The sequence below is a fragment of the Onychostruthus taczanowskii genome, unplaced genomic scaffold, assembly GCF_017590055.1.
Source record: "Onychostruthus taczanowskii isolate IOZ18803 unplaced genomic scaffold, ASM1759005v1 scaffold58, whole genome shotgun sequence".
In the NCBI taxonomy this organism is placed as follows: domain Eukaryota; kingdom Metazoa; phylum Chordata; class Aves; order Passeriformes; family Passeridae; genus Onychostruthus; species Onychostruthus taczanowskii.
Genome location: NW_024503457.1, coordinates 3,991,437 through 4,019,211, shown reverse-complemented (window position 1 = coordinate 4,019,211; position 27,775 = coordinate 3,991,437). Strand labels below are relative to the sequence as shown.

Sequence of the window (27,775 nt, the reverse complement as noted above, 5' to 3'; positions counted from 1 at the left end):
TAAATATACACAGTGAACTTTATTGTAAAATAATTGCCACACTTTATTGGTACAACACTTTCACCAGAAGAGTTATTAAACACTACAAGCAAACAAACTCTTGCTACCCAAAATTATTGACTCTGGGAGCTCCCAGCTACCCACTCAGACAACACAGGCTAAAACCCCTCAATACTGGTTCATGAAAGCAGAACACATATCTGGAGTGTTTTCTTAATTTTTCCTCTTGAAGAAAATCTATTCTGCAGTGGACTGGGAGGGAAACATCTCAAGCTTACAGTAGCCAGAAAGTTCTGCCACACCTGACTGCAGGCACACTGAGTGGTGGCGTGCCTGCCCTCACAGCTCCAGGGCTCTGCCCTGCTCACAGGGAGATGTGGGTAAAAGCAGAGTGGCAGTAACACTCTGTGCTGGGCTCCTTTGGGAAGTCTAGTGCCTGCACAGCACAGTTTCCAGAGGTTTCTTTAAAACAAAATAAAAGCCTACCAGCTACTAAAATAATTTCTTTGTTCTATGGTGCATATGGTGGAGGCTTTTCTCCAGGCAAGCAGTAAGTTGGTGTGTAGAGGGCTGGAGCATTCGGGGGAAGACCATAGCTGGAGCTGGACTGAGATGGAGGCTGAGTTTCTTCTGATAAGGAAATGTCAGTAGATGATGTTCCTGGAAAATTGCTGGCAGGCTGTATCAGACAAGGAAAAATAACTTCTTCAGTAGAGGATTACAACCCCATTGCAGATTTGTGTTGTTTGCCATGTGTTACATAATAAGCCCCACAATTAAATTTCTCATGCATTGCAGCACAACATTAACTTCAGTTCTAAAGCACCTGCTTATGTGTAGCAATGATGGTGTCTAGTGAAACAAGAGATTCCATCTGTAACCCAAGTCATTTTTAATAGACATTGTGCAGACAGCTAGGCAATACAGCAGAACAGGAATTTCTGCAGGAAAAGATGCTTGGCTTCCTGGGTGAGACACAGCACCTGACTGACTGATTAGGTTATGTGTAGCTGCTCCTTTCCAGGCCTCACTGTGAAATTTCAATTACCTCAGATGTAATTAATCTCAGTTATAATACTTGCATAATTATTTGTCAAATGCAGATCCCTCTTAAGAGAAAATTTTACAGGTGGACACGTGTCTCCCTCTTTGGCAGTCAGCTATGATGGGGATCTGCCTGAAAAAGGCACGATAAATAAAGAGCTTGGGAAGTGGCCCATTTTCAGGAACAAGCAGGGTTCGTTAAAACAAGAATGCATGCAGGGAATAATATTCTGGATAAAATCCTACTACTGCTTTAAATCAAGTTTTGTCACTGATTTCAAGAGGGTGAGGATTTTATTCCTTCTCTCATATGTCAGCATGCGCCAGTCTACGGCCTTCAGCTGAAGACTTGGGCTCAGCTCCCCTCAGGTTCAGACTTTTAAGTGAACTTAAAGTGCCTGAAATTTAAAAACAAGATAAAGTAATCATGGATCTTTTTTCAAGGAAAATTAAAAATCTGGGCAAGTGATGTTCCCTGCTGCTAAAAAAATTAATAGCCACAATCTAGAAGGCCAGGGCCAGGGAAGGCCCTTGGACAATGGCATCTCAGAGCTGTCCAGGGCTGGCAGACCCCATACCAAGGTGTTTGCTTCCTCCATGGGGCTCCATGTGAGCAAGGGCTGCTGCCCTGGGTCAAACCCTCCTGGCAAGGAGAATGTTGTCCTGCATTTGTACCCCAGTGACTTAGTGAGTGAGAATGGGGACATCCCAATGGGAAGGCTCGTTTATGCCCTTTAACTCTCTGAGGCAGTGCAGGTACACTGACAGACCTGCTAGATACATCACCTCCAAAATTAGGTGTTGTGGTTCTGGGTTGGCTTGGGTTTTATTTATTTCAGAGTTGTTGCTTCCCTCCCCTTTCAACCTGCAACCATTGCTTCCATCTGTTTGCCTGGAATTGTTTTTGCCGTGAGTTCTTTAGCAGGAATAACTGGCAAAACCCATAACTGCTGTCATCACCACCAGTCCCTGCCCAGCTAATCAGGACCATTACCTGCCTAGCTGGCTGGCCTGTTACCAAGACTAGTTGTGGCTGAACTGTACCATTAAGGGATGTATTATTTTGTTGGCACATGTCACAGTAAACAAAATAAATGCTGGTTGCATCCTTTTAAAATGCATTCCTGCTATCACCATTTCTTTTTGTCATTTTATTTAGAGATTGTTTTATATTTATATTTATAGATTTATTTTATAGACTTTGCCTCTATGGCAAGCATTTATTCAGTGAGATACTGGATTCAGGACCAGGAATGAATGTCATATATGCTTAAGCTGAGATAATTCACAGGTGAGTCTAAAGGGTAGATGAGCTCAGTCAAGGTCTTCTGCTCTGTGGACTGCTAAAACTTAAATTCAGTTTCCCACATCTAAGTGTACAGCCCTTTTGGGATGCCATGGGATATCCCATATGTCTCTTTGTGCGACCTGGGGACAATGGGACCTGAACCTGGACCCTCTCACAGTAGCAGCAGGGGACAGGTGGCTACTTGATCTCATTATCAGGCAGTACTAGATCCCTACATGCCAACAGCCCCTGTGTTCAGCCAGATGAAACCCAGACCCAGACTGGGATTAAGGACTACAACCATCTGAGCAGGGCTTGTGAGGGTCTGAATCCAGCAGCTTGAAGCTCTGAGATGGAACATGAAGACCTCGGACCGCCAGCTCCATGGATTCAGCCCACAGCTCCCAAGCAATGGAAGCAGATGACAGTTAAGCTTCTGGCTGTTCCTAATCATTCCTGCTTCCGTCATTCACAATTTGCACCTCTGAATAAGTTTATTATGATTTTTTAAAATTCATACACTGATGCAGAAATTACTTCTCTCCAAACTGCAACATAATGAGTTCATACATACAGGGAGGTGGCTTGCTTTGACTTTTTTCCCCAGGAATAGAGTTAAGTTTTCCCATTGTTTCTTAGTAACCATCCCAGTGGATTCCAGTGTTTCTTACTAACATCTCCTGCCTTGGGGACAGCTGGTGGTGTCTGCCTTTGAATGTTGTGAAAGTGAAGGAAGATAAATGAACACACTTATTACTTGAAAAAGTAGAAATCTAATAAAATAACAGTGTTTATTTTGGAGTGCAGATAAGAATTTGGGGTAAATGCAATGTATTTCTGTTTCTCAGTGGACACAGTACTGAACAGTCACTATGGATCCTCATGAGTACTCACATGAATCTTTTCAGCTTAATTTCATGTGTTTCTACCTCCTTCTCTCTCTCCTCTTGGCTACGCTAACCTCATCAGCAGGTGAGAGTCCAAAGGACAGCCAGAGAGATCCTGAGGTCTGAGAAGAGACCAGAAAACTAGGCACAGACTAAGTCATCCCACAGGCAAACCTGGGAGCTGGGATCCTGTGCAGAGGACCTGCCTCTGCAGAGTTTGTACTGAGTAGCAGCCAATGCTTTTCGGATGGCGTGAGAAGGTGTGTGCCCGTACTGTACCTGAAGAGGCAGTGGGTAGGACGGATAGGTAGAAATCGTTGCTGCAGAGGGACAGAACCCAGCGTAGGTCAGGATCTGCTGGGCAGGATTGTACAGGATCTGAGGAGGAGGTGCAGCACTGAAGGCAATTTGGGACAGAGGTACCTGTTGAGCACACAAGACAACAATTTATCAGTCCAGTGTAGAGGGGGCTGGAGCAGGAGCTGCTCCTAACACAAGCAACAAGACATTTTAACAACTTTCTATTTTCCAACACAATACCAGTAGTACAAAAAACCAGCAGACAGAATGAGAGGAGGGTGTATCCGGAATGAATTTTCTGAGTAAAAATACACAGCTATTTTAATCTTCTTCCCTTGGAAAAAGGCTGCTGGTGCTTCCCTAGCAACAGTTACAGAAGTGCTGGCAGGACTCCAGATCCAAGACACCCTGAACTGCACAGTGTACAGCCTTGGCTGCCTCTTCTTATTCATCCAGCACCAAACACCAAGTCCTTCACCATTTGCTGCAGGCTCCTTCCAATAGCAACAATCTGATGCCCTCAAGCCTTTTTTCTCTGCTTTCCTACACAGATTTACCTAGATCTCCCTTTCCAGACCAGCTGCTCCTCTTTCACAGGTCACTCTCACTTGGGAAATGGAGTTCACTGCTGGCTCTCCAGCATCACTCACAATGTGCTTACCTCATTCCTACTGCAGAAAATCCTTCTCTCATGGCTTTATTGGCATGTCTTTTAATTACAAGGCAAAATGAAGTTTGAATGAAGAAGTAACAGCTCACATTAAACCAGCTAAAAAATCTTGGTCAGGAAGAAAGATCAAAACCTGAATGTGAAAGAGGGTTTGTGTTAAAACCTAAAACCCTGTGCCCTATGCTCTATAACAATTTGTGAAGGACAGCAGAGCAACAGAGCTCTGTGAAATATTTTAATGAGATAAATCCAGTGGTTTCTTTTATTTCCTTTGTTTTTGTTAGCAGATGCCTCCACATGAGAGCATGGAATTTTCACTGAAATAATAAAATATGGTAGTTGCCAGACAAATGCTGAAAGCAGCAGCCAGGATTTTTTTTTTTTTTCACTTCCTTTCAAATTTATCAGTGAGAGATATAAACTATTGCACCCTCTGGAGACACTGTGAGATCTCTCTGTGATTGAGAAAGAAGTATATTAATTGTGTTTGTACATGGAAAACATCATCTAGGTCACTCATGTACCACATAAGGTTACTGAAAAATCTAGGCTTTAGTTTCCTGGGGAAATCTGGCATTTCAGGAGCTGGCATGGAGAAAGGCTGGGATCAAAACAGAGAGCTTATTTCATGGGAGAAGGCAAGTCTCTTATCTTCAAGGCACCCTCCTCAAAACACTCTCATCTGCAAGGTACTCACCTTTCTACCTGCCCTGCTGGGTGGGTAAGGTGGGGAGAGATGAAAAGACACTGCCTCAGGAGCAGGGAGGAGCAGGTAACCTGCTTGCTTCAGACCCAAAGTTTGGGGCCAGTGCACAGTGCGCCCTTCCTCCCTCAGAGGAGGGACAAAATCAGATCCCTCTGACATAAATGAGTCAAGAAACTTTACCCACAGATGTGAAATATAGATGCCTGTTCTGCATCTGTCACCAAATTTCTGGTGTGGGTCTCTTTGGATGTTGCTGTGTGACCCCCTTTGGCTTCTTCTCTTAAGAACCTCTCTCAGTCCTCTCACATTCCATCCCCCCACAGAGCAATGCTCTCTAATTGCTAAGGATGAACATCTCAACAGCCCTAGAAGACAAATTTGGGGAGTCATCCACACCACACCTACTAATTCCAAGCACCTTATTATCATTCTATCTGGTCTCAGCCCACGGCCAGCAACAATTTGTGGTTCCTGAAGCTGGTTGGATGCTTTTATCAAGTATTCCAGTAACTCTGTGTTAAATTACTCACCTAAAATACAGGGGTGGGTTGAGACATTCTAAACTGCATCAACACCCAAGTCAAAGAGATAAGGAGCTATGAACTAGCCAGGGAGTACTAACAGCGCCAGCTCACTGGCCTCACATAGACCTGCCAAAGCATTTATGTCTGAGTTCCAGCTTCTTTTCACATCACCTGTAGCTGCATGAGTGCTAAGACACAAACCCATGGCAAGTAGCTCAGTAATTAGGGGCTCATTTTGCTTTCCTTTTTCGAGCAGGGTGAAGGAAGAGTAGAGGGGATAAAGCAATGCTATTTAATCTGTTCAGATTCCTTTAAGGACTGCAAGAAGGAGACTAATTAACAAATTTTAAAAGGCATCCCCTTCCTGCCCCCCCCATTCTCCCCTCAGGACTATCAGTAGTTCAGATTAATGCAGCCCTAAACTTAGGGCAGGCAGATTCCTTGGCAAGGTGTGTCAGAAAAACATCCAGAAGTCATCAAATGAACACCAGGACAGGGAAGGGAGCTTCTAGATTAACTCCTCATCAGCAAGTGAAATTTTCTATGTAATTTTCTATGTAATTCTTTACCTGCAACTTCTGTAAGAAATAATCACATTATGTTATCATTTTGGGTACCTCAACTACATCTCTTGATGTAATATCTTGATCAGGTTTTTTTGTTAGAGGTGACTTTAAGGTAACTGCCTCCATGTCCTATACCCAAGCATGCTGTAGATCTTAAAAGGCGATCAGGGGAGTGTGCCAGGGTCTGCAGGGAATTTGTCACAAGGAAAAATAGCCGAAATAACCAAAACAACACTTTTTTTTCCTGTCCAGGAAATATGATGGGTTTAAAGGAAAGGGCACTGTTTTGCAAACTCTCCTCTTTGTAACGTGGTTTGGCTGCCAGCATTCCCCAGAGATAAACATGATGTTTTTTGTTTGACTAGTCAGCCTGGCCTTGTGTTTTCTGGAAGTCAATCCCAAAGCAATGCTGTGAGGCATTTCAGGGGGCTTTGCAGTTCTCCCTGCAAAATGCCAGTGACCATTTATGTGAGAAGGTGACATCTTAAAGCAAAGTAAATAGTTCTCTCACATACTTTAAAGGGTTTTTTTTCTTTTCTCTTTTTATTTCGGTCCCATGCCCCTTTCCTTTCCTCTTCTACTTGATGTTTTCTTGGCCCCTGTCTTCCCCCAAGAGTTACTCCTTTTGTAAGGAAAGGGAGCAGCAGATTAGCAAATTATTTCTGGTACTAACTCAAAAGAACCCTGAGAAAGCACAGGCAGGAGCAAGGAGCGGTCATTGCATTTTGGATTGCTGCTTTAGTAAGACTTTCACAAGCACAGCTGAGGTGACTGACACAAACTCATCTTTCCCTTGAACTATGACATCCTTTTCCTGCTCACACTCAGTGGAGACATTGAACAGCTTATTCAGATGAGGTTTTTAGCTGGAGCCCTGACAGACTCACTCCAGCTAAGCCTGGGGTCAAGCTGCACATCCACTGCTGCTGTGATTTCCCTCCATAGTTTTATGCCACCCAGTCAGAGGACCCAGACCACGACCCAGGCTCTGCCTCTCAGCAAGGGAATGTGCAGGATCATGGAGACTGCAGTTCTCCCAGGAACATCTCCTTGGCTTGATGTTCCTCACGAGCAGTGCAGTGATGGCCCTGCAAAGCACAGAGCTGTATCAAAGCATCAGTCCAAATCTCAAGTAAGCTTAGGTTTGAGCAAGACAGGTTAGGTGCACTCAGGCTGGCTCTCTGCATGCTTCCCACAGCTGCACTCACACCCATCTGCTAAGCAGGAGAAAACATTTAGTGGTACTAAGCTGCAGTGCTCTCCCAAAAACTTGCTGTAGATGAGTGCTGCCTTCACTCCACATGCAAGCTGCTCTTCCCCTCATTTCATGGTTGTTTCTGTTCCCCTTCTCCTCCTCTCACAGGGAGGGGATGAATTAAGATGGGAAAACTGCTTCTACTCCCTTTGGGCAGCTGCAACTCTTCAGTAGCTGGCTGCAATCTGTTACCAATTCCTTGCAGGAGTCCCCTGCATAAAGGAGAGCTCAGCTGCACATTTCTTACATGCTGGACAGAGGAATATTTCCAAGAAACATTGCAACTCTTAACAAAGGTGAATTTCAAACAATTCATATAGTCCTGCTCTACTTTAAACATGGTTTTAAACACCCAATACATTGTAGATATTCCTGGGCATGCTTCCTAAGGAATGCTGGGTGGTCAAAGCTGTCAGACCTGATGGCCTCGAGTCTGAATGGGTCTTTGGCTCCAACTGGGTGCAAGTTCTGAGCAGCCCCTTCCTGCCAGTCTGCTCCCCCTCCTGTCCTGATGTACATCTCAGCTCTCTTGCCTTCTCTTTCCTGCTCTCTTTCTCTTTTTTTTTCATCTTACCCATCTTTCCATTTTCTTCTCTGCAACAGTGACCAGACACATCATGGATCTAAGATGCCCCGTGCTGCTATCACACCTCCCTTTGGTTGCTGCATTTCAACTCCATCTCCATGCCTCTGCCCATTTAGCTCTGCTGCTCTCCTGAGAGCCTAGCAAATCATGAGCCCCTGGCCTGGTCTTTGGGCATTGCTTTAGCAAACAGGGCCACTGACAGTGATGATCCCAGGAACAGCAACTTCACCCTTTAACGTGTCGTAAATCCAGCCGAATGAGTGGGCTTTACTCCCCCCACACAGTCTCTTCTGAATGCTGTGATGCACATCAACACAACACGGTGGTGTGGCACAGGGAGTAGTTAGAAGGTGGCTTTTCTTACTGAAACAAAAGAGGATGTTGAAGTGTCCCGAGCACACAACTGTTTAAATAAAAATTTAACTGGTATTTCAGAATTCATCCCCATTCTTAGGGAAAAGAACTACACAAGGCTGAGCAGTCACACTTAGGACTTGACTTTTACATGTTAGCTACAAACTAGCATCCTCAAACTCCATGCTGCCCCACACATTAGTGGCCACTCACATCAGGGATGAATTAGAAGGGAAAAAAATATGCCACTAAGGGAATTGCCAGCATTTGTTCACACTGTTGTGGTATTTTTCTTCCATTCATGTATTTGACCGGCTTGACCCACTTAGCTTTGAACAGCTGGCAACAGCTTTGGCTAAAGGTATAAATCCATGAGAGAGGCTGAATCGATGACTCAAAACATTCCCCCATTTGTTGAGACCCCAAGGGGCTCAGCTGAGCTGCAGGAGGTGAACTTTTGGGTGTGTAATGGCTAAACCTCTGATCTGATAAGACACAGGGTGAATGATGGGCACAAAGATAGGAGCTGGATCCTGTGGAGATGGATTGTTCCCACTGTCATGCTAATTTGTGCTCTCTAGCACAAACCACTGGGTTGTGGGGGTCCCCCTCCTCCCCCCGGGGAAAGTACCAGGGAATTCAGGACTTTTGCCTGTGACCTCAGCATCTTTATCTCTGCAGATGGGACATAACTGACTCAACTGCTGCTAGGATGGGCAGCTGTGCTGTCTTAGAAGGTGTCAAGGATTCCCAAAGCACCCCATAATTTACATTATTATGTTAAGCTCTCCGCCTAGTGGGAGGTACCTGGGCATTCCCCCCTGAACCAGAGTGAATATAGGCCCACTAGATGCTATGTTCTGGGGATTTCTCTCCACCACCAGACAGATGTGGTCAGTGATCATCACTTTGACCAAGACTGTGCAGCAACCAGGTCTTGTCTCTTGTGGGTGGTGAGATCCTCACACTCCTGTCCCTGCTCTCTCTCACGCTCTCTCTTCCTTTCTCCTTGTCATGTGGTTGCAGTTTCATATTGCAATGTTTTAATCTTGTATTACAATATCATAACCACCAAAATGGCTCCATAGCTGTTTTTCTTTGCTACCAAACTGGTCTGTAACAAACTCTACATTGTTTATTTAAAAGCAGTGACATTTAGTGTTGTTTCATTCTAATCTGCTCCAAGGGAGCTATTAACAAGAACCTGGGTTATACTCTTGGTACCTTCTGCGGTGGCTCATAACATTCCAGACTCCCACAATATCCAGGAAACACATTTAAAGCATCTCCTTTGTACATTTATACTTCCTTGGTCTTAACTGATTTGATAATGCCAACAAGCAGAAAGCCCTCATATAAGGCAAAAGATTGTGAGCCTTACCATGTCTTTAAATGCCCCGAGAATGGCTGCTGTGATAATCCCCAGGAACAAGCCGATGATGTTGAGGACTGTGGAGGACCACAACAGTCTGTACAGGTGGAGCACATCCTGACAGCTGCTCACACCAAGGAATTCATAGTAGCTGGAGGACTGGTCTGAACTGAAAGAGAATGCACACAATGTCACTGCAGTGGGAATGGTTTCACACACAACACAGAGCACTACAGGATCTGACTCCTTCCTGCTGGCTTTTCTCTTTGGCAAAGTACTACACCCATGCTCCCACCAAAAACTGCTCAGAAGAACTGGAGAAAGCCCTGCTGAAAAACTGGCTCTGCTAAGGCCAGTATCAAAGGTAATCCAACTAACACCAACCCTAGTTTGGCAGAGTGGTGATGGTTACCAGCATGGACCCTTTATTTTTTGTTCAGTGTCTCTAAAGAGAGGCATAATCTTGGTATATGGAGGCTGCCCTTTCCATTTAGCTACCAGATAAAGCTTGCTTAGCTTTGCTTTTTCTCCAGCTCACCTAGAAATCTGCTGGCATCTCAAAAATTGGGGAAGGCAAGCTGCTTAAGCATTTATTCAGCTACAGGAAGAGAGATATTGCCAGCTAGCTACATTTGTTTATGGTGTCTGTGGTTCCAAATTAATATAGCACAGTACAGTATAAAGATGTCTTTACACTCGGGTTTGTACTATCCAGAAATCTTTGTTCATATTTCTACACCACATTGGTTATTGTAAATCAGGCATGTGGTGAAGTTACACCTCACTGTCTTGCCAAAAGCCAGAAATATCCTACTGCAAAATTTGAAACCACAGGTTCCTGCAGTTCTTTCCAGTACCTGCCCTAATTTCAGCCCACTAATGAGCTCCTAGGGCAGCTATTTGAATTGGAAAGATTTTTTAAATGCCAAGCCTGTTTTTCCACTGTTAGGAAATTGCCAAATTGCCATCAGATTATGGTGGAAACCAGAAGTGGGCAGTTTGTGTTCACTCTTCTGTTCCCCCATCCCCAGTGCATGGGCCAGCATGTGCATGTGTGGTTAGGGAAAGCTCTGCAGAGCAGTCCACAACATTTCTGGGAAGAACCAAGCCAGGCACAGTAACTTCTGGAAATATCCAGTCAATGGCTTCAGTTCATGGTTCTGGCACTGAAGAACCACTACTGTTGAGATCACCTGGGCCCTGCCATGAGCCCATCTTAACTAATAAACCTACAGCTTCAGCTGCCACGAGGCTGAGGAAATTGGATTTACAATCCTACCTTCATAGTCTATTCTATGGCTGATAACAAATCACTGTGTGGGCCTGTGCCTCCTCCTACTTCTCTCTAGCCAGTCTGGGAACTGGAATTGCCAAGTCTCCAGAGCAGCATGACTGCTTATTTACCCTGAATTTGTCCATGCCAGTGCCATAAGATCTTGCTGTCCACTGTAGAATGTTGACAATAGCAGAACACACACATTTAATATATCGTTGGATAACATCACAGCAGTGAACACACACATTTAATATATCATTGGATAACATCACAGCAGTGAACAGTCCCAAGTGTTTCAAACAAACTCAATGTCTTAGAAAAATGGCACTGAGGATCTCCATCTGAAAGGGAAATATGCCTGATCTCTCCTTGTGGTTACTTTATACTTTAAGCAACTGTTTCAGTCACTTTTTTTGACAACTCCAGATACTTTCACCCTTCAACTGCCCTGTTCTTTTCTGTGTTGAGTTGGGCTGTTTGGTTCAGTGTTAATGTGCAGGCATTAGCTGTGTACTACAGAAGGAAGCATTCTCACATACTGCATTGCAAATACAATGTTCCATCATCTGTCTGTCACAAAAAAGGGTACCAAAGTTCAGCAGTCTCTACCTTTCCCAAGACTCTACATAGGATTTTAATCAATTTCATAGACCTTCATTCACTTTGTGTCTCCCATCTGCATAAATCACTTCCCTCTAGCCCCAAATGTTCTTTTACTTCTCTAGCTGGGATATCACCTGGCTAAAAGCTTTTTCATGCAGAAGCCTTGTGTAGAAGCTCGATTGTTCCCACCTTGTTTCCCTACACCTAAAATATTTGTGTCTGGCATCATACAAGCCAAGTCCTACAGAGGACTGGGGTTATTCAGGGCTGCTAGCATGTGAAGAGGAGGTAAAACCAAAATAAAATAGGTGTAGGAAGGAAGAAAGAAAGAAAAGTGACTGTGGCTGAACTGTAGAGTTGCAGAGATTGCACCACAGTGCATGGCAAAATGATATACAAGGGCAGGTAGAGATAAGACGAGGGAGAATGGTTTGAAACAAAACGAGGGAAGATTTAGATATTAGGAAGAAATTTCTCAGAGTGAGGGTGGTGAGACAGTGGAACAGATTGCACAGAGAAGTTGTGGATGTCCCATTAGTGGAAGTGTTCAAGGCCAGATTGGATGAGGCTCTGAGGAGCCTGCTCCAGTGGAAGGGATCCCAGCCCATGGCAGGGAAGTTGGAACCAGATGGTCTTGAAGGTCCCTTCCAACCCAAACCATTCTGTTATTTTATGACAGTGACATGTGCTAAGGGTGAGCCAAGCAGAAGATTCAGTAAATCTAATGGTAAAAATGCATTGCCAGACCAACAGTATATCTGAACAGGGATGTAACTGAGTGATCAGCTTTGATCACACGGCAAAAAAATTATGGGCATATTCAAAGAAAAAGAAACTGAAATAATATCAACACTAATGAACAACTCCTGACATACTTTGTGCTGGCATCAGGACTTCAGTTGCAGAGGAACTGGATTTCTCAGCACACAAGCTCCCTGTGTTACTTCTTCAGGCCCTACCAGTTACAAGTAAGGACAACCAACCAAGAATTTTTCAGAGGCCACAGAATGCACACAGGTACTTACTTCTCACAGTTGTACAGATCACAGCAATAGCATGTGTTACTCTTCACTTTCAGCTGGCACTTGCTGTTTAAGGTATGACATGTAACCTGCCAAAAAAGCAGAAACTTACTTTTATGCTCAATGTTTCAGGGTTGTGTGAATCATCCTACTGTACTGACCACAAAAAAAAACCAAACCAAACCAAACAAAAAAAAACCCCAAAAAAACCCAAAAAACCCCAAAAAAACCCAAAAAACCCCAAAAAAACCCAAAAAACCCCAAAAAAACCCAAAAAACCCCAAAAACCAAAAAAAACAAAACCCAAAAAAACCCCAAAAAACAACAACCAGCTACTATGGCATTGTCAAGTTGTATTACCAGTTGTGCAGAAAGATCCTGGGATTCCAAAATTCATGACTGGAAGCCAGAAGGCAATCCCTCAGCTCACAAGAGCAAGTCTGAGGCAATTTTCACTGTGGAGCCCAGGGCTCCCAGGACCAGCCTGCAGCCAGGGCTGCCAAAGTTTTCAAGCACTTTGTTGCATTGCCTGGTGCTATTCTGCTGAGACTCAGAGTGTGCAGCCAGAAGACTCAGATCTCTACAGCTGTGACAAGCTGACTGTGGGTCTGGAGAGATACACTACAGCAAACACTGGAGTGGATAAGAGAACCACTCTGTTATAGTGGGGGAATGGCAAGGGTGCCAATTTATCTGAACAGCTTCCAATAAATGGGAGCTCTCCCCTTTCAGTGAAACCCTCCTGAAGAAGGAAGTAATTATGGACAACAGCAAGAATAATCTTCAAGCCCACAAACAGAATAATTCAGAAAAGATCCAAGCACTCCAGCAAATAAGTCCCATTTATTGCAGGCTCTCAAAGTCAAAACTGGAAAGGTTTATTTATGTGAGGAGGAATTGCAGGGATGGACAGGTGTTAGAACAATAAAGGCAGGCACACATAAGCCACTCTCCATCCAGACACAAAATCATTTTAGTGACTCCTTAAGTATGGTAAGCATTAATCACTTCTATTTGGCACTACAGACCAATTTAAATACTTTATATATAAGGTTTTGGGTTTTTGTTTTTGGGGTTTTTTTTCCCTGAGAGTTTTAGCTTATTGACTTTGAAATCCTGGAGAGCTGTCAGGTTTTAAAAGCTAGCAGTCAGAAAATACATTCTTTCTGCAGCTTTTATTTGATAGGAAAAAAATCTCTGTGACCACTGAGAACTATTTTATTCACAAAATGCAATTAAAATATATTATTGAATGGAAAACTCCTCACAATGAAAAAGTAGAAGGAGCATGCATAGGAATACATGCCTGCTTTTGACAAGTTTATCAGACAGCTCTGGCTTAGCCACGAATGTGTTACTCTATGGAATAGTGTCCACAAGAGATGTTAAACTAGATGTTTCTCATTTCTTAAGTCCTGGATCTGTGTATCCTTTTAGTATGAAAACTGCCACAGTTGATAAGCCTGTACTCCTCACATGCTTGTTCCCAGAAAAAAAGGAAAGCCTTAAGCACACACACTCAGCAACAGAGCAAGTTCATCTCACAACTGGTCCCCAACTTGCCACATTTGTCCTTAGCAGGACTTGATCAAGCAGTGGAAGATGGGTGACAAAACTAATGTCAGAAGAAGATTTAAATGATTCCTTGGGATTGCTTTGCTGCTCAGGACAAGGCTGTACCTGTGGTTAGTGTCTCATACAAATCAGCTCTTCTATCCCAAAATGGTAGGTTATAACAGGACAGTCTCAGTCTAGGCTGCCATCTGGACATGCAGCTCACAGTTTGATACAGACACATCCCACTTGTCACAAGGACATCTCACCCTGAGACAGGACCTTGTTTCACCAGCATTGCTCTGCAGAAGAGGAGCACTTACTGACACTGATAGCTTAGTCAAGGCAGTGACTGAACCATCCCACATGGCTACTTCTCAAAGCAGGTTGAAAACCAATCCTGTAGCACAGCCTGGAGCAAATCCCTCAGCCATTTTGTGGGATGCCCTATACTTTTGCATTCAGTGGATCTTCAGACTTTGGTTTTGACCTCCTGTATGCAGTGAAAATGGCCCAGGACCCACAGAGTTAAAACACCCTTTTCCCATTACACATGCATGATTGGGATAGGAGGGCTTTATAAGATGGAATGGGCTGCAAAGAAGTGGTTTGTTCTGATGCACGGTTTGGGGACCACTTCTGATAGGAAATAAAAGTAGTTTTCTCTCTCCAAGCAATAATAAAGCCAGTCTGCCTGTTTTAATGGAGAAGGCTAGAAGTACAAAACAGGGAGATCAGCATGACCTTAAACATGTTTTTGGCTGCTTCTACACTATCAGACACATATTATTGGCCAAGGAAATTACTGTAGTTATCTATTTTTATCACTGCATTTTTAAAACATGCATAGCACAAGACACTCCTTTTTAGGAGAGCAGTGAATAAACCAAAATAAACAAATTAGTGTGTGGTGTGAGCAAGGGTGGTGGAAACAGGCCGTTTGTGGGTGTTCTGCATGTCAAGACCTATTATTTCATTTCAGTGACCAGACACACAGCTTTTTCATGTCCTGGACATTTGTTTGTGATTTATTCTCTCCTCAACACCAACTGAAGATATGTTCTCTTGTAATGGTAATTGCCAGTAAATCAAATTCTTTCTGCTTTGAGCAAAGAGAACTGAAACAGGCAGACCAAATGAGCTAGAGATGATTTACAGGTGAGAGATGTCAATCAAAAGGAAACTTGCAGTCAGTAAACAATCTGCTTTCCAAGCAATGTTTGCTTGGCATGCAGAGCATGCCCCCTGCTCACTACCTGGCAACTTCTGGAAAAGCAAAAGCTAAGTATAAATGCTATGAATTCTTAACTCTGAATTAGTATGCACTGACTCTAAATCAGTGAACAACCAGACAAGAATGTTATTAGAAACTACCTACGCTTCTAAAAGATACAGGGTTTGGTTTTTTTCCAGAATAGAGGAAGGAGCTCTGGGTGGCCCAAGTTTAGACATTCCCAGAACCAGCAGAGCTGTGGAAAACCATCTGGCCAGAAGCCTGAAGCTGGGGTCACCTGCAAGGAATTGTGGTCAGTGGGGCACCAACCACATTCTCATTACAGGAATCAGAAGCATTTCTCAGGCCACATCTGAGTCTGAGTGTGCATGCACACTTTAGAAGAGGAAGGAGTAAATCTTACAGGAAAGGATGCTGTCACACTTAAGAACTTTGTCTGGGCCGGTCTTTTACATGAGATCAGTGAAATATTTTTGCCATGCATTTTCTGGAATCAACAGCAGAATGCCCTAGCAGCAAGACTTAAGGAGCTGCTTAACCTGGTAGCATACTTTGCTAAGCTTTCTAGAAATATTAGTGGTACCATTCCCCATACAACTTTTGCTAGCCATGGCAGGAATGGTGATGAAAAACTAAAAGTTATACCACTGTTTAGCTGTTCTCCATTTCACTTTTCTATTCACTCCCACCAGTTTACCACAATAATAAAATAGGAAAAGAAACTAAATCTGGACTTCTCAGGAAGCAGGCCATTTGGATATGGGCACTTTCCTGACCATGTTAATGTCATTGAGATAATAAAAATGCTGCATTCAAATATAAATGTTTTTGACCTACGCTGGATAAATACAGAGATTTGAAGTCTTCTGGATGATACAAATGGATTAATTTAGATATTTCCTATTCCACTTGGAGTCTACAAAAGCCTTCTTAGAAGAAGATGCCAATTTGACAAACACATTCCAGACAGTTATTTTACAGCATGGATGGACTAGGAATCGTTCCAACCCCAGAGTAAAGTACTGGATACAAACACTGATGATTGCTCAAAACTGCACTGACTGGTGATTTTAAATCATCAGAAGCTTGGACAAGCAGGGAGTCACTTGTGGGAGAAAAACAATGACATTTCTATCTACCCATGATCTACATGCATGAACATGCTCTCAAACATCTCCCTTGCTCCTCTCCAGCACAGCAGAAATGAACACATGATGAGGTGAATTTGTTTACCTCAGTCTGGTAGGCATCATATAGGAATCCTATTCCACTTGAATAAAACTGGCATCTTTTGTTATACAGAGGTCTGGGTTCCTGTAAAGAGAAAAACAGCCAAAAAAGTGGTTGGTTTGGAGGAAGTGGAAGGCATTATGTCCCATGTCCCCATGCAGATGCTTACAGCTCTGTGGAGCTGAAGCAATTGCAGTCACTTGGGTAAAAGGCCCACACCCCCTGTGTTGACTTTCTTTTTGGAATGGCTCTCCTCAGGGTTACATTTTCCATCCTCACTCCACCACTAAGCTATGTGAGTATCATCTATTTTTCTCTAAAAGACATCACCTCTGGCATTTAACCGCTTGACGTCATTTAACCACACTCAACGTCAAATAGTACTGCTCGGACAATGGTCCAGTCATTCTTTTTTCTGTAACAGTTTCTTACCTAAGATCCAAGATTAATTTTGCAGGTTGTTTTCAAGATATGGGACTTTCTTTTTGAAGAATTTCAACAATGTCCATGAAAACAAAGTAAAATAGACAATAATTTGAGTAATCCACTTATAACACACACCTCAAACCCCAGAAGTAAAAAAAAGAATAATGAAGAAATTGAGGCATAAAGGGAAAGCATTGTTTGGTTTTGCCTTATTTTCCATTTACGCTATTGTAAAAGATGCATTCACTGTTCATATTTCATATTTTGCTTGTAACAGTTCCCACAAACTGATATAAAGGAAGAACAAAATGAAATATCCTCAGCCAGATGGAAAATGTGTGCTTCTGACCTTGGCAAACAGCCACTTTGAAGCCTGGAGGGTGCATACCTCAGCCAGTTTCAGGACTAGACCATATTTGTTTTGGGAGGATTTGATAACTTGAGTCCTCCGTGATCCAATATCTATCCCAAAGCAGGGTCGGAATTACTTATGTTTGAAAAAAAACCCAAACTTTTTCAACTATCCATCACTTATCTAGTCCTGGTCTGTGTCTTCAAAGATGTGAAGAGCTGGGAGTGTGTCAGTCTGTTGGAAGGTAGGAGGGCTCTGCAGAGAGACCAGGAATGTTTGGATGGATGGGCAGAGTCCAATAAGATGAAGTTTAACAAGTCCCAGTGCCGAGTCCTGCATTTTGGCCACAATAACCCCCTGCAGCGTTACAGGCTGGGGACGGTGTGGCTGGACAGTGCCCAGGCAGAAAGGGACCTGGGGGTGCTGGTGACAGCAGCTGAACATGAGCCAGCAGTGTGCCCTGGGGGCCAAGAAGGCCAATGGCATCCTGGCCTGTGTCAGGAACAGTGTGGCCAGCAGGAGCAGGGAGGTCACCCTTCCCTTGTACTGGGCACTGCTGAGGCCACACTTTGAGTGCTGTGTCCAGTTTGGGAAGGACCTTGCTTGAGCACATCCAGAGGAGGGCAGTGAGGCTGGAGAGGGGCTGGGAACACAAACCCTGTGAGGAACGACTGAGGGAGCTGGGGGTGTTTATCCTGGAGAAAAGGAGACTCAGGGGTGACCTTATCTACAGCTTCCTGAAAGGTGGCTGTGCTCAGGTGGGGGTTGGTCTCTTTCTCCAGACAGCAGCTGACAGAACAAGACAACACAACCTTAAGCTGCACCAAGGGAAATATAGGTTGGATATTAGGAAAAAGTGTTTTATTGAAAAAGTGATAAAGTACTGGAATGGTCTGTCCAAGAAGGTGGTGGAGTCACCATCCTTGGATGTGTTTAAAAAAAGATTGGATGTGGCACTCAGTGCCATGGTTTAGCTGGGCTGTTAGGGCATGGGTTGGACTGATGATCTTGAAGGTCTCTTCCAACCTAGTGATTCTGTGATTCTGTGGAAGCACTCAGGTGCTCATTGATCCTCGGTAAGTCAGTCAGACCAGATCCAAGACAGAAGATGCAAACCCACTATCTGCCATCCCCTCTTTCCATGCCAACATACAAGCAAAGGACTATTTCAGTTGTTAGCAGAAATCTTCACTGATTAACTTACACTGCATTTTAAAGCTTTAAAATCCATCCAGGAATAACCCAGATTTTGCATAAAGATCTGCACTACTTCAGCTCACAAGCAGAGTATTCTTTGCTTGTTGGATAATGAAGTGTGAACTGTATAAATCTGCTGATCCAAAATACATAATTAGTTAAAATGCAGAGCTAGGCAGGAATGCAGAGAGATCAATGAAAAAAGCTCCTCCATCAGCTTGTTTGTCTTTCTGATTACTCCAGCGAACTTAAGCAAGTTTGGACACCAACTCTCTAGGGTTAAAGAAAGGTTAGCTTCCTGCATCCAAAAATATTTATTTATACTACACAAGTGTAAGGAAAAAAGCTTCAGTAACTCTTCTTCTCTAGAGGAAAAGCAAATACCACACGAACAGCATGCCATGTCTTGAACTAGGTCAACATTCTTCCACAGTCCTGGGAAAGCATTAGCCTTTAGCCACGACTTCCAGGGACAAATCTGGTTGGGAGGTCTAAGAGAATTGCAGTTCCTCTGCCAGAACAAGGAGCTGACAAGGAGAGGAGCTCTGCTGGACTTCATAGTTACAAACAAGGAAAGATTGCTCAGGGATGTGAAGGTCAAGGGCAGCCTTTTCCCTAATGTTATGAAATCTGGAGAGGATGAAGCACAATTCCCACTCTGGACTTGAAGAAAGGAGACTTTGGCTTATTCAGTGATATGTTTGGAAGAATCCTATGGGATACTGTCCTGGAAAGCAATGAGGCCCAGGAAAGTGGGTTGATACTCAAGGTTCATCTCCTGCAAAATGAGAATTAGAAGTCCTCACCTGTTCACTGAAAGCAAAAAATGTTAACATTTGAACTGTGCTCAATAGGTCACTATCTAACAGGAAATCAAGCAAAGGCAGCATGAGGCTTGTGTGGACAAACAAGGAGTTCCAGATGTATCTCAGACATGAAAAGGAAGTCTACAAGAAGTGCAATAAAGAGGAAATCACCAGGGAGGAAAATAGAAAAATTATATGAGAATGCACGGATGGGGTATAAGAAAGCCAAAGCTCTCTTGGAATTCTGTCCAGCAAGGGTTGCAAAGGACAGGAAGAAGGGCTTCTATTGGGTGTATTAGCAGCAAAAGGGAAATCAGGAAAATGTGCACACATTACTGAATAAGGCAGACAACATAGTACAAAGACATGGTAAAGATCAAAGTATTCAGTGCCTTCTTTGCCTTGGTCCACAGTGGAGTCCTGTGGAAAAAAAATGGCATAAGAAAGAATTACCCTTGCTAAAGGGGGATCAGTTTAGAGAACCTTTAAGGAGACTGGAGATACATCCTGTCTTCAAGGATGACAAGAAAGACAATCAAGGGAACTACACCCTGATGGGAAGGGATGGAACAAATAATCTTGGAAACTATTTCCAAACATCTCAAGGACATGAAGGCAATTTGGAGTAGTCAGCATGGATTTACAAAGGGAGAGTCACATCTGACCCACCTGTTGACCTTCTACAAGAATGTGACTAGCTTGGTGGATGACTAGAGCTTCTTGCTCACCTGCTTCTGGATCTTTATCTTCACTAATCCCTCTGGCAGTCTCTCATTCTCACAAACAAGCTGATGAAATAAGGGCTAATTAACTGGAGAGTGAGGTGGACTGAAAGCTGGCAGAACTGCTGAGGTCACTGTGCTGGGAGCAGTGACATGAAGTCCAGCTGGAGGTGACTTGATAGTTGTCTACCCCTGGGGTCAGTGCTAGGACAATATTGTGTAGGATCTCAATTACTGAACTGGGTGATGGGTAGAGCGCAGCCTCTGCTAGCTGGCAGATGATACAAAACTGGGATGAGTGGCTGAAACACCACAGGACAGTGTCATTATTCAGAGAGACCTGGGTTGGAGAAATGACCCACAGGAACCTCAACAAGTACAGTACAGGAAAATGTCAAATCCTGCACGTGGAGAGGAATAATCGCATGCACCAGAAAAGAATGGGGCCTGACTGTCTGGAAAGCAGCCTTACAGAGGGTCCTGGTGGGTAGCAAGTTAAACATGAGCTGGCAATGTGTCCTTGTGGCAAGAAAAGCCAGCAGTATTCATGACTGCATTACAAAGAGCACCACCAGCAGGCTCAGGAAGGTGATCCCTCCTCTTAACACTGGTGAGACACATCTGGAATACTGGGTAAAGTGCTGGGCTCCCCAGTATGATAGAGACCACAGACATGGTCTGTGAATTAACAGACTGGAGTATCTGTCACAAGAGAAGCAGAGTTGGGACTGTTCAGCCTAGAGAAGAGAAGATTCCCATTTACCTTATCAATATAGATCAATACTTGATGGGGAAATGAAGAAGATGGAGCCACATTTCTCTCAGTAATGTCCAGAAAAATGACAAGATGCAGTGGGCACAAACTGAAATATGGGAAATTCCATTTAAACATAGGAAGAAACCTTTTTTTATTCTGTGGTTGATTAAACACTGGAACGAGTTTCCCAGAGTGGTTGTGGAGTCTCCATCCTTGGAGATACTCAAACTGGACACAGTTCTGAGCCATCTGTGCTAGCTGACACTGCTCTAAGCACAGGTGGTTGGATTAGAAATCTCCAGAGGTTCTGCCCAGTCTCAGCAACTCTGATTCTGTGAAGAGAGTCAGAGTCTATGTCAGGCTATGAGCAGACTAATAAGTTCTCTCAAAGTATCATAGGTTATGAGTTTAGCACCTGGAGACATGCTCCCTGGCCTTACCTTTGGGTCATTCACATCTTACTACAGGTTGCTGCTGAGTGACACCACCACATCACACTATGAGGCTGAGTCTGACTCTGAATGCTAAGATACTCCCCTCAGAAACCTCTGTATATTCTTAAAGGCAGTGAGAGAGCTGTCTAGTCTCCCTCCATCAAGTACAGAAAGATCCTCACTTTTGACCCTGATCTCTTGGCTTACACAGTTTTTCTACCTCTTACACTTTCTTCCTCTTAAAAAATAAATTGGTCCTTTTATTGGTTTGGTTTTCAATGGAGAAGACAAGCACACTTTTCACCCAAGTGTGCTTGTGACTGAAGGCAACACTGTTCTCTGAGGAAACAGGTGATTGATTAATCCATACCAGCTATTATGGCTTGACATTGCTGTGCAGCAAAGGGTCAGAGCTGTGACTTGGAAGCAACCACAGTGAATACAGTTATTACATTTGCTTGCACAATCACGGCAAACGAACACCTTCCTTCATGCACCTAATTTTGAACAGCAAGCCTGCTGCACTAGTACAGCCAGTCTTCTGCATTCAGTACATTCTCTAAATGCACCCCCATGTGCAATGAAATAAATGAGTGATGATCAAGTGTACAAAAATAACAAAGATTAGATAACATTGGCCTTGTCCAGACACCTACAGAATTTAACACCTAAAGCACACAGCTTTTAAGTAAAGGCACCCTGGAGATGCCAAAAGGTTGCATTGGTAAAAGCTTCCATTTTTCTGTGCTGTAGTCTGTCTGTCTGCTAAGGTGTTTACATGAATAAGGCACCACACAGATATTAAAAAGTGCTTAAAAGTTATCCAACAGTATGTAACACCACATAAGCACCCACTGGACTTTATAGGCATGTCTCTCACCAAAGGCAAATGAGACATACTTTAAAGCTATAAAAGTTTTCCTGACAGACTGGTCTTAAAATACTTCACATTGCTCACAACAGACTGTGCATGAATATAGCATACAACTACCAGTCCTTGATTCTTCTTGATTCTACTGCTCATAGCAATAGTGGTTGAGACAGCTACTTTTAAATACTATATATGTGTGTGTATGTACATATACATTTCATCTATTAAGAGTAACTCTAAAGTATGTAGCAACAATATTCTTTTTAATTTAGTATCATTTGATACCAAGAACTTCCTCAACCACTATTATTGAGACAGAGCCATGCAATACCTCCCACTAATGTGGAATATTAATATATAATAAATAATGCATTCCCTTTCTCTGCCTCTTTGAGTAAGTCCCTTTAAGTGGAAATGGGCAGATGGGAAATTTCTGCTGGTTAAAGCTCTGCTGATACACACAGAGGACAAAATATGTAGGCTGATAAAGAAAGGAAGAATTCTCTACAAAAATGTAGTTGTTGGGCTTGTTTATTTATTGATGCAAAAGGAAAATGGGCAGGTTTTATTCAATCCTTCTGAGCACTGGAAAAGATTGTTTCTTAGCTAACTACATTTGAGTGTGTTTGTGTATACTGAGCAGGTACAGTCAGAACGCCATCCAAGCTAAGTTTAGAAAATTTTCAGATGTGTCAAAAAAACCCCAAAACCCAGGATACCCAGTACTTCCCTTTAATTTCGGACAAATCAGAACTGCTCAGCCTTGAACCCTACAAGGCAAACTAGTTTCCTCTTCTTGAATTTTTAATTTCAATAGTTTTCTAGTATGTATATTAAAACCCGAGAGTGACAGACGGACAAGCGTTGTGCCAAGGAAGAGAAGATTTGTTTTATATAGAGGGTTTTGATTTGGATGATTGCTTTATTTTAAGAGCACACAACAGAAACCCCACATTCTCTTTGATGGTAGGAGCATTGCAGTACATTTTTTGTGTAAGAAAAGTATTCTTTTAACAGTGTCTGTGGTGGATTTGATAAAATGCCTGTGGGGAGGTTGAAGGGCTCTAGGCTGAGGTATGGAAAGAAGCTTTTTCTATGCCAGTTTTTGTTTCCTTGGAGAACAGATATATTTTGGATAACATAGGGAAAATTCCATCTTCCTTATGTGTAAGCTTACTTTCAGAAAATGGAGATATAGCTTAAACTGTATTGACTGAAATGTATGCCATATTTTGCAAAACAGGGCAAATAATTTATTGAAATAATCATACAGTGAGGGCTCTTTTTTTCCAATTACAGTATTTATTTATTTTTAGCTGCCATAGCTGCATCAAGAGAGGTGTAGATTGATCAGTGCCAGGGAATGTTCCCAAGGCTGAAACTCGAGCATCAAGCCCATTAAATTATTAGAACTGTGCTTGCTGGTGATGGCTTTGGCCTGGGCAAACTATCACTCTTCCAAAATATTTTCTGGGCATGGTTTGTAAATTAGTATGGGCCAAGAACCATTCCCAGCAAGTAATTTGGACATTGCCATTTATATTCCAAGAGACTTTGAGAGTGAGGACGTGGGCTTCACCATGCCAGATGGCCTGGGGAGCAAGGAACCATCCTGGTCACATGAAAGAGATGAATACAGATAAAATTGAGGGGTCCAAAACCAGAATAATGTTTTCAGTGTCTCACTAGCGTCAAGTTTTAATTCTCTGTTTTCGGTTGTTTTCATCTACAGCAAAGCTAGCAATGAATAGGAGAGGGATAGCTGCCAAGATTTTTCAAGTTTAATCCTAAAAACAAACTGAAACATTACCCTTCAGTGCCAGCTCAGCCTTGTGCCAACAGCTGGGTGTTCTGGAGATTATCATTCCCTTCAAGATCACACTCTCTGCTAACTTCCTCAAAACAGGCATGCAAATATGAGCAAATAGAAGTTATTAGTAATTAGCTTTGATGCTTCTCTGGAGGGCTAGATGGAGCACAGGTATCTGTGTCTGCCCCACACTGGCTGACAGCACACGGCACACGGGAGCATACAAACCTGAGAGCTTTCAGACCAAAGATAAAGAAGCTCCTAAAAGAAGGGGCCAGCACATTAGGAGCCTGGGAAAGCAGGCAGACTGGATCACTGTCTGGGGGCCCAAGCTAAAGTTGGTTGGATCCTACCCTGTACAAACAATGAGAGGAAATGCTACAGGTCTTTTGTAATTCCTGTCTCTCTCTGACCAAGGGCTATTTCTCCATCTTTTTCAACAGCATTCCCAATGAGAAGGGTTTCTCCTGAGGAAGACTGCTAGAAAATCCTAGGCATTCACAGGATTAATAATAATATTAATTAATAATTGCTTTCAATCACAAACAAATGAAATATGTCAATTTAAAAAAAAATTATGAACAGTTTCCATATTAGCTCTGGTGAGTTTGATATTAGGAACTTCTGAGTCCAAGGCCAGTATCATCAACACTGCAGTTTGGGGGCATCAGCATTGAAGAACAAAACATTTTATAGCTTAGTTTGCTCCCCAGCCTTGTGACTCCCACATAGAGCACATGATCACACCCCTCTAGAATCAGAAACAAGGGTGGGTTTTTTTCAAAAGTGTTTTGGGCTTTTATTTACTGGCAGATAAACCTGCAATTCAGTTTTCAGTTTGTAATTTTTGAAGCAGAAATGGCTTTCAGAGAACAATTTATCTTGCAGAATTTCACTGTTATACGGAAAAATAAGAAACAATACCCCCTAAAATCTCCAAGTCCATATTTCCAATTATTGAACCCACAACTGCCAGAAAACAAACTAATTAAAATAACAATTTTAAAACTGCTAGTTTCCTAAAGATCTTCTCTTGTGTAGTAAAAAAAATCTTTAACTACCTGGTAGTCCAACAGAATTCCTTACTCAAAATTCCTGAGATATGAAATTTTTGTATACATATAGTTACATACAGTTTGTTTGGTAAACTATTTGTTTACATATAGTCATTAACATAGTATTCCTCACATGCCTCATTAAAACTTATTTCTGTAACTAATACCATTATTTTCAAACTTCTCTATTTCAGACAGCAGCTGGACAGAGGAAGAGAGGGGTCATTGCTCACTGTGTGCCAGGAGCCTCTGGGCAGGACAGATCATTTGCTCCCACAGGAAATGTTGCCTCCTTGGACAGGCCAGTGGCTGCCCACCACCACCATGGGGCTCAGAGGGCTTCTTTTCCCTCCCTTCAATATCTGGGACAGCTCTTATGGAAGTGCCAGGCATCAGCTCCTGCCCTCTTCCAGGATGTGATCTTACAGTCAGTGCCAGGGATTCTAAAGAGGCTGCCATTGCATCTCCACCTCTCTTATTCTCAAAGAAATTCAACCCACAAAATAAATTGGCTGGCATTTGGCTGGCAGATATCTGGAATGCTGTGGTTGCTATAAAACCTCAGGTTTAAAAACCACTGTGACCCTGAAAGGAAGTCCAGGTGCTAGAAAATAAAATTATGGACATAATGGAGAGATGATTGAAAGACAGAAATTGTAAAACAAAAACAAACAAACAATTTATTTTTTTTTTAATTAAGGAAGTTGGAAAAGTACAGTTATGGTCAGAAAATGAAATGTACTACTGGATTTGGCAATATTAAGTTTACATTGAACTTGATCATCTTAAAGATCTTTTCCAACCTAAATCATTCTACCATTCTATGATAATCCCTTCCTATTTCACCTTTTGACCACGCAATAAGGCAGTTTTCTGGAATTATTAACATAGCCAGCAAGGTCATAATCAGCTTTTGAATCCAAATGTGTCAGTTCAGTTTCACTTCATCAAGTGGGCCTCCAGGCCTTTCCATTTCTTCATTTCAGCCGTTTTCCTCTTCTGTGATACCAGTGATTGTTCCCTACTTTTGCTGATGTTTTGCACTCTTGCTACCATCACGTTGACTATGGACAAGGGAAGTCCTAGGCTGTCAGGGTGTGCACAGGGCATGCTGGGTGGGATTTGGAAGCATGAGTGCTAAAAAAAAAGTGAGCCATTTCTGGATTCCCACAGTCCTGTTTGAGTGCAGCAGCCCAGCCCCAAGGCCATGCTACTACCAAGGGCTGCAATGGACCATCAGGAACAGAATCTTATCAAATTTCTGGGTATTTTTTTCAAAATTTATCCAAAAATCAGGAAAGTATATTAAAAAACTTTAAGGCCTAGAATTAGGTTTCCAAGTGTTCTTTTTACCTAAGCTGCAGACATAGCTAGTATGTGTTAATTCAGTTTCTACACATATTTCAAACGCTTCAAAGCGAGGCAGACTGAGACAGAGACATGCTTCTGTCCGTGCCATACTGCTTCTGTAACTACTGCACTTTAGTGATCCCCTGGTGCAAATAATACATCCAGTGTTGTTTAAGCACTTCAGAGGCAGCCGCCAGGGTATCTGGTTACATTCTTTGGGCGAGGTCACGCCATGAGAGCAATGCCACTGCAGACAGCACTTGCCCTTCTTGCGCTTCTACATCTGCCTTGCATGAATTTAAGAGCTAATCTTCTTCCAGAAATGCTGCACTCCAGCCTAGAGACCCTGCCTATTTTGTCTGCTATGCTGAAACGACCCAACTTCAGTGCTGAAAATAGGAAAAGCAGCTGGTGGGGCTTAAAACTTTACTCTCACAAACCAGATTTACTTCACGTTTCCAGAGGTTCTTTTTAGAATTTCTATTTAATCTGAAAGACTGGATCGTACCAAATCCTCTTCTCTTAATATCTGGTAGCAGCACATACTCATTTCAGGTCTTTCAAATCAGTAAATATTCAGAATACCTGTAAACTGTCATGGCTGAAAAACACATATATGCTTGTGTCTCACTTTATATTTCCTCACAGATTTTTTTTTTTTAATTTATACTTTGTAGTGGTAGCCTTAGTCTTGCTCTTTATTTTGGTGAGGTTTGTGCTCTTGTAGTACAGCTACAGTCAAATGAAAAGCCTCCAGATGCTGGAGCTGCCCCATTGTTGGACAATGGGCACAGAGAGAATACTTCCTGATGTGGACTGACAGGTGTGTTCTCAGATGGATACAGATCTATTACGAGAGGTTAAGACCTCTTCAAACAGGTGATTTTCTCTCATTGACTTTTGGCCACACTCTCCTTGGCACGAAGGTGGGAGGAAAGGCCTGTCAGCCCTCACAAGCGGATGGAGTGCAGTGGAACAGGAAAAAGAAATGGGAGCTGACTCCCCTGCACATTCCCAAGGAGGTTCAGTGGCTGTAATGCCTTCAGCTGAGCAGGCTTAGGTGGTGGCAGGAAGGAAAGACGTGTGTGCAGAGATGCTGTCACGATGAGTGACACGGTGTGTGCCTGCTTGGGGGCTGCTCTGGGGATAAGGCCACCCAAGGCTCCAGTGAGGAAGCCTACTCCTGCCTTAACCCAGCAAATCCAAGCCTGGCTCAGGAATGGGTCTGCTTTTCTTTAGTCAAGTCTTGCTGGCCAATGTCTCAGGATGAGGCTATAGACCTTCTCATACCACCTGCCATAGCTGTGTTGTGTAGTTAAAAACTTAGACTTACCACTGGCTTTTACACAAGTTTCTAATGATGCAATTAGCTGATACTATTCAAGGCTGTCATTTTAGTTATTGCTTGATGCAGTTAGGTATTTAATTGCTTATTATAGTTGATTACTGACATTGATTACATTACTTTGATTATAGGGTTTGTTATATGAACTGATTGCTCTGTCTTGATTGTAATGATGTTGT

General features: G+C 42.9%; 1 protein-coding gene across 3 annotated transcripts in view; it reads right to left on the bottom strand.

The window, feature by feature from the left end:
- TMEM255B (transmembrane protein 255B) overlaps nt 1-27,775 on the bottom strand; it is a 66,995-nt gene continuing 39,220 nt past the window's right edge. For all 3 annotated transcript variants that reach the window (XM_041418121.1, XM_041418119.1, XM_041418120.1), the window contains 5 exons: nt 16,475-16,555; nt 12,457-12,542; nt 9,562-9,721; nt 3,499-3,642; nt 1-679 (listed from right to left, as the gene is read on the bottom strand). In XM_041418121.1, coding sequence (XP_041274055.1) covers nt 512-679; nt 3,499-3,642; nt 9,562-9,721; nt 12,457-12,542; nt 16,475-16,555 — 639 coding nt within the window. In that variant the 3' untranslated portion in view covers nt 1-511. The remainder of the gene's footprint in view (nt 680-3,498; nt 3,643-9,561; nt 9,722-12,456; nt 12,543-16,474; nt 16,556-27,775) is intronic.